At 37.3% G+C, this 10,418-nt stretch overlaps 1 protein-coding gene and 3 non-coding genes across 4 annotated transcripts; all 4 read right to left on the bottom strand.

Annotated features, from left to right (window-relative positions):
* Positions 1-7,409: 7,409 nt before the first annotated feature.
* On the bottom strand, positions 7,410-10,053 carry rps11 (ribosomal protein S11). The gene is made up of 5 exons (XM_028043060.1): positions 9,954-10,053; positions 9,346-9,486; positions 9,057-9,132; positions 8,010-8,139; positions 7,410-7,608 (listed from the first exon to the last, which is right to left on the bottom strand). Exons 1-5 carry the CDS (start codon positions 9,966-9,968, stop codon positions 7,485-7,487), a joined length of 486 nt encoding a protein of 161 aa, XP_027898861.1. The 5' UTR covers positions 9,969-10,053; the 3' UTR covers positions 7,410-7,484.
* LOC114160564 (small nucleolar RNA SNORD35) lies at positions 7,696-7,780 on the bottom strand. Its single transcript, XR_003598784.1, has one exon. It is a non-coding gene; the product is annotated as a small nucleolar RNA SNORD35 (small nucleolar RNA).
* On the bottom strand, positions 8,231-8,315 carry LOC114160581 (small nucleolar RNA SNORD35). Its single transcript, XR_003598798.1, has one exon. It is a non-coding gene; the product is annotated as a small nucleolar RNA SNORD35 (small nucleolar RNA).
* LOC114160580 (small nucleolar RNA SNORD35) lies at positions 9,209-9,293 on the bottom strand. Its single transcript, XR_003598797.1, has one exon. It is a non-coding gene; the product is annotated as a small nucleolar RNA SNORD35 (small nucleolar RNA).
* Positions 10,054-10,418: the final 365 nt, after the last annotated feature.

The raw sequence follows: 10,418 nt of genomic DNA, 5'->3' as shown, positions 1-10,418 counted from the left end.
GATTCAAGGAATAGGAGAAATTTTAAAAATTACAGTTACTTTTAGAGGAATTATTTGATTTACAATACCTTAGCTGATTTTGTTAAACCTAAATTCTAATATGAACAAACAAACATTTCATCTTTGGGCATGCAGCTCCTAGTTAGCTTGCCCTATTTATTCCAGAACTAGTTTTGATTTGTTTTGAAAATGTCCAGTTCTAAAGCCTCACTGTGACAAAGTTCACCTCAAATAACAGGAACATGGTCAGAGTGACTGGAAACAGCCAAGGAATGGCCAAGACTCAAGATTTTTAAATGGAAGATTCTGGAGCACGAAGTTCACTGACCATAGTGAAGTGGGTTAACCATCAAAGTTAAATACTGTAAAAGGGTGACAACCTGAGAAAATTGGCTTCTTAAATCTCAAATGAAGACCAATGAAATATCTCCAGAGAAAAGGTTTTATAGTCAGACATTCTACTTGCTTGCAAGTAGAAGCCCAATTTGGCTTAAAATATTGGCAAACAATGACCTAGAAACGTTTTAAAATGTATTCACTATGCTTAAAAGCTGGGTTCAATCCAGGAATCCAACCAATTTAAAGTAACAGCAACTGTTCTTATGATAAGAACAGTTGCCAGATTTATGTGAGCACCTCATCGATAGCAACAGAAAGTGTGTGATTCTATTGCCACGCGCAAACAGACACTAATACAAATATTAGGAAATGGTATATATAATACTGAGCCTGTGTCCATTAGAAAAAAAATATGCATTAAATTTAAACGTGTGCGCCCATTTGTTGTTTTTGTAAAGTTAATGAAAATGCATCATTAAAACCCAAAAGATTTAAATTAAAATTGCCATGCTGTGTGCATGTTAAATTCTGCCCAGCACTGCAAGTCACCTGGCATCATCTGAAAATAACACTGATTAGATGTGTAGTCCAGATTCTCCTTTTGTCTACAGTTCAACACTCTCATGTGGTCCATCACTCAGCAGGAGCACACTGCAGGGATGCCTTAATGACAGCCGTTGTGGATCGTTCACACATGACCCAAGAGCGCTGCTGTGCACACCATGTCCTGTGATCCGCCAAGCACTGGCCTCCGCTTTGATCTGACAGAGTGCTGTAAAACTGGAGATGCCTGCTGCACTCACACATGCCAGACATGCGGTCTGCCTGACAGACAGGCATGAAAGAGGCTGAACACGAGCATATTGAATTAGGAATTATGGTGCAAACTTGGGACATGGTTGCAAGACTTTCATCGTTCCATGCAGACCAGATGAACATCTATCAATCAAGGTTTTGTAATGAATAGACTTGAAAAGGGAGTGATAATGTTTGACCCTTTGAGAAATGTTCAAGCGAATGTAAATGAACAGGCAGCAGTTTCATTATCACAGTTGTACAACTGTAGATGAATTTAAAGAGACAAAGGCATGTTTGGGCTGCACAGTGGTGCAGTTGGTAGAGCTGGCCTTGCAGCAAGAAGATCCTGGGTTCGATTCTGCCTGGAGTTTGCACGTTCTCCCTGTGCATGCGTGGGTTCTCTCCGGGTACTCCGGCTTCGCCCCACAGTCCAAAAACATGACAGTTAGGTTAATTGGTCTCTCTAAATTCTCCTTTGGTGTGAGTGTGTGTGCCTGGTTGTTTGTCCTGTCTGTCTCTGTGTTGCCCTTTGACAGACTAGCAACCTGCCCAGGGTGTACCCCGCCTCTCGCCTGGAACGTTAGCTGGAGATAGGCACCCGCACCCCTCCCAACTCCTCTAAGGGACAAAGGTGTACAGCAAATGGATGGATGAAAGGCATGTTTGCAGTCTCCATAAGTCTACAAATCGCCACATCTGTTCAAACACTTCAAATCAGTTAAGAAGCTCACGGTTTTGTTGAACACATGAGACACTAATGACTGTGACCATAACCTCTAACCTTAAAGTAATAGATCTTGACATGCTCATTATTCATTTTTTCTACTTTCACTCACTTCAAATGACTGGGAGCCATTCCTGAGCCATACTTTATCAGGCTAAGGATAGTTTGCTACACATAATTAGGATCATAGTTGTGCAACATAACATTGTGCCGCCCCAAGTTTTTTTTACGGATGATGCTGCTGGACACTTGTCTATGTCTGGCTCAAGAACATTGCCGGTCTTTGTGCAGAACTGAAAGAATGATGACATGTGCAGATGTGCCTGGTAACTCTGGGCTGACCTTTGGTAGAGCCAACTGTGTTTCTGTTGTGCGCCCCAGCAATAAGCTGCCGGATTGTGTAGAGGTTAATAGTTTCATATTATACTGTAGAGGAACAGAACTGTAACTGTATGAGTGGGACAGCAGCGGAATTGAACTTAGGAAAAAAACATGGAAGTCATGTTTTTAACATGTCACAGAACATTAGAAGAAATATTTTAATGACCAGTAATTTACACAATGGGCTGAAAAGTGGGATTCAGTTATGGAAAATGGAAAAGATAGAGAAGAGGCTATTGGAGGAGAAAAAAGTTATTAAAGCCAAAAAAGTATGACATTCTGCAATAATTGAACAAATCATCTAATTTCAAGTTGCAAAGAAATGCTAATTATTTACAAATGCAAAAACAAGTGCTACACAATTCTAGTATTAGTCTGGTCAAATTCCACTTTTGGTAGCAAATCATCAATGAAGAAGAAAAATCCTTCATTAGTCCCAGATAACGAGTGAGTGAGAAAAACTAATTATCAAACTAATTTCATATGTCCTGGCTTTAATACACCTAAATTCTTTGGCACACATGATAAAGATGTCACAATTATACAGAGAAGCTTCCTGAAAAACCTGATAATGAGCCATTTTCAGTTCTCCAGTAGAGTTATTATTTAACTCTACCCTTAATAATTTCATAAATCCTTCTGGTTTATCAAATTATCTGGTATTCAACTAACAAAGTTCCCAACACCTGAAAGAAACAACGCCTTCATCATATTTTTGAATGAAAACAAGTGTTTGTCCATAAAACCTGGAATGTTGCAGAAAAATGTAATCTCAGTACCAAAGCACGTGATTCAAGTTTAGTCAAGTATACATTTTCAAATTTGTGATAGGAGCACAGATAAAACGGTTTTCTCCCAAACATCTAGCATCCATGTAAATAGTATCTAACTTCCTGCTTACTGGAAGAGAGTAAAATATGGTTTATTATCATGTGGCTAATAAGATAATAAGAGGATTTCATGAAAATTAATATTAATTAAGTTAAGTTACTAAAAAGTCTGATCACCCTAGAAGAGTAAAATATAAATTTTAAAAAACTGCAGTTACATATTTTAAATGCATTAGTATTTTTGGTAGACTCCTACTTTTTGATGTATTTTTCTTCACTAAATAAATATACTCAAATTAATATTGATATTTCTGGAGTTTTTGTGGTAAATCTTGTTGATGTAATGAACAACATATTTGTCTGTGTATCTTCATGCAGAGATGTCTGAGGACTGATTTTCTGTTTGAAGACAAGAGCATGGGGTGACAAGCTGTATCAGATACAACCTAAACTCATGCTAACAAACCCATGCTCCATTTGTTCAGTCTATCAGGTCTTCTGCTGGAAAAATCAGTGTGAATACTGCTGACAGCTTCCAAACAACCAAAAACAAGGGTTCTTCAGTGGGGGCCAAACAACATCCCTCCAGCCCACAGCTCCTGCTGGGAAACCAGAAGGTCCCTGTTTTGATAGTGAAATGGCTTCACTGGCTTGAGCCTCTGAACTAACACTAGTGCCACTGGATACACAAGTAAGTATGGCTCCAAGTGTTCTCTGTGACACTGGATAAACATGTTGGCAAACTGAGGGAATGTTAAGAGAAACTTTTTAGAAGAGAGGCAGATGGATGAAATGTTCAGCTGCAAAAGGGTTGAGAAATTATATAGGGATGCTGCAATGATGTTCATTGAAGAAGTAAAAATAAAATAAAAGCCTTTTATTACTGATCACAGCAACAGAAGAGTATTTAATTTGAATAACTTTTGGGAATGTTTTTATCCACAGCAGTGCATGGAATAAAATCCAGGGATTGTTTTTTTTTCCATCTTTTCTTTTCATTAAAGACAACTTGATTCAGGTGTCAGATGGACAGTGCAATAAATCTGAATCTCTAACGTTGATGCTTTTGTTGATGCTTCCAAATGGACAACTGAGATAAACATCTACTTGGAATAACACACTTTTGTTTAGTTTAAAAAATAAGTTGTATAATGAAACATTAATACGCTGAAAGCTATTCCTACATAAAGACAAGTCAGTAGCTGAATACACAACATTCCACAACCATGGGGACACGATGATAAAATAATATTCCATTCAGCAGTTACTAGGCGAGAGGCGGAGTACATCCTGGACAGATTGTCAGTACATAGCATGGCTAATGTAATAATATTTGAAAAATTTTGTCTGATTGAGTTAGATTCAGTGATCATTTTTCCAAAATAGCAAAAATACATTTGAAATCAGATATTTCTATGCACTCTTACATTAAATAAAATTATTTCATTGCTTTAGGCCAGCTGGTTTTGCCAAGATTATTTATATGTGAGAAATTCCAGAATAATGGGAAACATTTTATTGCTGTAAAAGATAGAGGTGGTATAAGAATTTGGTGGTGTTTTGATTAAGGGAGGACTGGTATCTGTCTCAAAACAGATCACGAGGAAAGATCACTATGGTAATGTTCTTTTTAGAGGCAACATCTAAAAACATTAGCCAGGAGGTTAAAGCTCGCAAATGGATCTTCCAAATGGACAATGACCCTAATTATACCGCCAAATAGGTTGCAAAAGTGGCTTAAGGACAACTTGCTCAATACATTGAAATAGCCCTCACAGTCTGTCCACAGTCCAGCTCAATCCATGGAAAACCCATGACTTTCAATCAGCTTCACCACATTGGAATATTCAAAGAAGGATGCATCATTCATAACTTGAAAAATGGTCTCTCAATTTGGTCCATTAGAAGCAAGGTAGAACTTATTGGGTCTCTAATTATCATGAAGGCACACATGTATCAGCTGAAGTAACCAGCGAAACAATCTGGCGTTACTAAAAGCAATTATCCATCAAAATTTGACAGATAGTTGGGGTTTATTTTTGTTGTTCATGCTTTTTCAAAGGATCAAAGCTCTGGCATTTAACAAACAATAAATTGGAGCATAGCTAGAATCATGCGGTGGGCCTACTGGGTCATCATGCCCTGCGGGGTGACTGATTCTGAGAAGTGCTGTTATTCAGAAAACATAGTGAAGAAGCCCTCCCACCCTCCTGCAGTGTCTTCAATGTAAGGAGATGGAGCTGGGAAAGCCCCCAGTACAAGACAGGACATTTGTGGTTTAACACTGAGACTCCGCTGTTTGGGTAAACACTGCAGCATGTGTGGAGGGTCACATAAGCTAAACAAAAACAAGTAAAAGTTGTAGTTGAGAAGAAATATTTGCTGTACGTATCAGAGAACAGCTGTTCACTCTGCTAATCATTAAGTGATGGACCTACTCAGACTACTGGGCTCACATTAGTCACTTTCTCCTGCTCACATAATCTTCTCCATATGGTCTACATTCACTGGAAGATTAGGATAAAACATGCACTGCATCAATATATTAATAGATGTTATGGTACGCTACAGACAGACGGCGGTGGGTGGAGGTGGGGGTCTGACTGATTCCCACACAGAAGAAAAGATCTCTACACAAGCAAAAAATAAGGACAAATGCAAATGAATCAGTTGACGCAGACAGCCGTGAATAAACTCTGATCTATGCTTGCTGTTCATTTGCATGTTTAGCTGGATCTCAGATGTTACCGAGAGTTACAAACATAAAACTCCACAAAGGAAGCAGGTCATATCATAGCCATAGCATTGTCAGATTCATAAGATGATCATTAAATAGGTTCAGGTAAAATAAATATAACGGATTACAAAAGCTTTACTCCCATTATCATCTACATTACATTTTTGCTGCGTCCATAAAAGGTCGAAGGTCGTGTTTCAAATACACTAGAACAAGCAAGTCAACTTGCCTTTGTAGAAAGTCTGAATTGTGAATCTCATAGAAAGTGAGCTGTCCTTGCTGTAGCTGAGATTTAAAAAAATATACAACCAAAATATATATATTGGTAATACTCAAAAGTTAAAAAGAAAACTGTGTTTAGCTTAAAACAATAAATCAAGTTTGACATTATGAAAACCCTAGAGTTTAAAAGGAAAAGATTGAAACTTTGCTTTAACCATGACGCCCTCTGCTGGTAATTTTTTCAGATTTAGCAATAAAAATAATTCAACCACTGAGAGGCGCTGCAGTGAGCATAAGTGCATAATGTTCATATTGAGGTTAGGATTTCTATCCACTTTAAGTCCTGGAGCGTTCCACTAATGATTTTACCCTGTTTGCAGTTTGTCAAACATTTTGTTTTAGGCTGCACTAAATCTAATAATTGGATTTTTTTTTCTTTATTATTTTGAGCATATAATTTTGTGAGGAAATTATATGTGTATGTAATTTTCATATGTACTCACACAATATCCCTTTTAAACCAAAATTGTTTTGTGTTTTCTAAAGTTACAGTAGGATAAATGGCAGGAGTGGTCCTCCATACCAAAATGAACATGAATGTGTAGGTTGCAACAAAAACAAAATATTTTTCTACACTTAAACTGGACCTCTAATATAAATCAGTTAGGTGTCTAAGGTGCTGACTACACATTTTAACAGTAACCAAAACTTAAAGATTCAACTAGAGTACAGACCTCCAAGGCAAAACAGATTCTGTAGCAGTTTCAAACAAATCTTATGAAATACATAAAACCTCCTCAGGAACACTGATTTTCCACTGTTTGACAAGACCCTAGTAGTGAATCTCAGCTACAAAAACTCAATTGATAAACTATCCATCTTAATATACACAAGGGGTTGCATCTAATCATAATTGTTTAATGAACTACAGGGTTGACTCAATGTTCTTGTCATTTTCATTATACCGTTCAAGATATGACATCTACAGGCTTTTTGTGTTCTGTATTTAATCCAATAAAAACGTCACATTTTTTATCCATGTAACCCAAAATCTAAAATGTAAATCCAAGCAAAAGTAAATAATGTATGAGGCCCCACTGCCACCTTAGATCCTTGACTGTTGACAGCACTTCAATTAGCAGGTTTAGTTTGAATTCCTTAGCTAAATCTAGATTAGTGAGAACAGTAGGTATTTATAAGCCATCTTGCATTTACTGTCTACCACCATCCAGCATGTTTTAGATTTTGAACACACTTCAATAAAATGAATGTATTAATGACGGAACATTCTAATCCATTTATTTTAATCCTTTTGGCAGTGACACAAAAACCATAATCTATTAGCGGAAAGTCTAGGACTAAAATAAAGCAACGAAGAAAGCTTTTAAACAAGATTTTCTTTATTAGACAGTGAGACAAGGTGGTCTGTGGGCTGCCATGTTCATAGTCTTGCCTAAAACTTCTGGAACTGTTTCTTGGCTCCAGCAGCCTTGGTCACCTTGAGAACATTGAATCTCACCGTCTTGCTGAGGGGTCGGCACTCTCCAACAGTCACAATGTCTCCAACTGTGACATCTCTGTATGCAAAAAGTTTAAAAGATGATTAATTTAAACATGGTTTTAAACAGAAGTAATTAACTGTTCCAACTTAAAGGGCATAAAGTAAAAGTGCATCAGCGTTTGCCAAAGGCAATGTCGTCAAAGCTTCCTGAGCTTGGAAGACCATCGTGAGAAAAAGCATCATTTGCAGCTAATATGGATTCTTTGCACAGGATTAGTATTTAAACAAGCATTTCAACAAACATAGCAGACTTATTGTTAATTTTGCCTGTAGAAATACCTAAGACATCAGTTTTATAATAAGCAACAATATTAAAACTAATAACAGTTCAAATCGAGTAGGAAACAATACAAGGTTGAAAACCAATATAGTTACATAATCACCCGTGTTGAAGTGAGACTGTAAAACTTGCATTACCTGAAGCACGGTGACAGATGGACAGAGAGGTTCTTGTGCCTTTTCTCAAAGCGGTTGTACTTGCGGATGTAATGCAGGTAGTCACGTCTGATAACAATGGTCCTCTGCATCTTCATTTTGGTCACCACGCCTTTGAAACAAAGACAGAGCTTCAGCTTTGTGTCAACGCTGTAGAGCTAAGAGCCCACTTCAGAGGACGATACCATTTTCACTTTTGTCAATAATCTACATCAGTTTTGCCATTAGGCATTGTCGTCAGAACCCGTAAGGGCTTGGAAGACCATCGTGAGAAAAGCATCATTTGTAGAATAATGACAAAGGTGAAGTCAGGTATAAACGCCATCCTACAACTGTAGCTTTAAAGTTAGAATGAATCCCATAAAATGATGACCCTGGAGTTAAGCAACACTAACTTTATTTGAAGTCAACACAAATTTATGACATAGTTATACAATTAATGAGTCTGTGGCTGCAAGCTGCAATCACTTTATTAAGCTACTGCTAAAACTACACCCAGAATCATTCATTGTTTTTTTGTTTTGTTTAAAATTGTTGTCTGAAATAATTGTGCTTGATTTACCTGAGAATGAGTAATGCATTTTTAACCAAAACATTTTTAAGATGTGCAGGTATATAATGTCAAATATAGACAGATTTGATAGATGAGCAAATACTTAGTCAACCCAGTCTCCATCAAAAATTTTGCAAAGCTTTTTGTCTCAGTTTCAGAGTTAAGCTACAATGTTTATTTGAAAAAGAATGGGAGCTAAAGCCAGAATATTCTGGCGCCGTTTTTAAATACTCAAAATTTTCTACAGCCGTAAGCGACCTTTCAGACATTTACTCTAACCCATAAAAAGTTATCTAGAATATACTTGTGTTAATTTGATTCACAACGTTTCACAGCTTCCAAATTAAACTGAAGGAAAAAGAATATCTCAGAACTCCTTCCAAACACAGTAACTGGCTTGATTTTGAATCTACATAAATTATGAACAGCGAACAAAAAAGGCAAGTGTGCAGGTTTGCTGGAAATAGTGTTTTTACCTGAGAGGATACGGCCACGGATAGAGACATTCCCAGTGAAGGGGCATTTCTTGTCAATGTAAGTGCCGTCAATAGCCTGGAAAGAGGAAACAAGTAAATTGTTATTGGGGTAATCACTCAGTAACCCCACAACAAGAAAAAAAAATGTAACAGATATTGCATCAGTGTTGCCAAAAGGCATTGTCGTCAGAACCCTAAAGGTTTGGAAGACCATCGTGAGAAAGAGCATCACTTGCAAAGTTATAAACAAATTCGTCCGATTTTACCAGCTTCGGAGAAGGGTTGTTACCTCTCTTGGGGTTTTGAAGCCAAGCCCGACACTCTTGTGGTAGCGAGGGATCTTCTCTTTAGCCTCTTTGCCACCCTCAACAGCCAGAACACGCTTCTTGTTCTGGAAGATTGTGGGCTGTTTCTGATAAGCCCTCTCGGTCTGCAAAAAATAAATAAATACACATTTAAAAGATTTAAATTTGAGTGACGATCACCATCCACATTTCTTTTACACCGCCACAAATGGTAACTAAATTAGCTCAAATAGACTTCCTGTTTCAGTAAATATTACCGCCTCTACCCGCTTTAGTGACAAATAGATCACATTTAGCAGTGGAAGCAATACAACTGGCAAGATATCCAAGAACATTTAAGACAGCTTTACATTCGTAACTATAACCTCATCATTAGGCTAACAACGCTAGCATTCCGGCTAGTTCAGTATTACACGAGGGTGTACAGACCGACAACAAATACCGACTCAAAACGATTAGATTTGACTTGAAATTGCTTTATTCCATAACTTAGGTCAATATTGTAATGTTCATGTCATTTTAGGGGACAAATAACTTTAATAAAATGCCTATAAATCTTTTTAAATTCACCACGCCGTCTTCAACTACATACTTGAGCATCCGCCATCTTTGCCAGCCGAGTCGCGAAGAGGCCTGAGCATGCGCGTGATGGACGGAAGACGACGGAACGCAGGAAGTTACGTTCAAGTGAAGTTACGTGAAATAGAAGTTGGTGTATGTGAATTAAATTAAGTACATAAAACAATTAAGGTTGTGAAAAACCTGTATTTAAAACTCTTATCATTGTATTTGTGAGTGAATCTGTTTTCTTTTTTCATTAAAGACTTCACAAACCAGAACTGTAACATTTACAATAGTCACTCAAATAAAAACAGTTCTCCAAAAACAAAAAACAAAAAAATATAGCAATATAGCAAAGAAGCGTAATGCGGCTTTATATGAGATTTGAAGTTGTGATTGTACTGGTTGTAAATAATTATTTTCAAACCGGATTAGATGTCATACCCTACAGCCCATGATTTAGCATATTGTTTCTAGTTTCCAGACCTGTTTTAAC

This window comes from Xiphophorus couchianus, chromosome 16 (genome assembly GCF_001444195.1).
Source record: "Xiphophorus couchianus chromosome 16, X_couchianus-1.0, whole genome shotgun sequence".
Classification (NCBI taxonomy): Eukaryota; Metazoa; Chordata; class Actinopteri; order Cyprinodontiformes; family Poeciliidae; genus Xiphophorus; species Xiphophorus couchianus.
The sequence above is the reverse complement of the archived record's forward strand: the minus strand, read 5'-3'. Positions and strand labels throughout refer to the sequence as shown.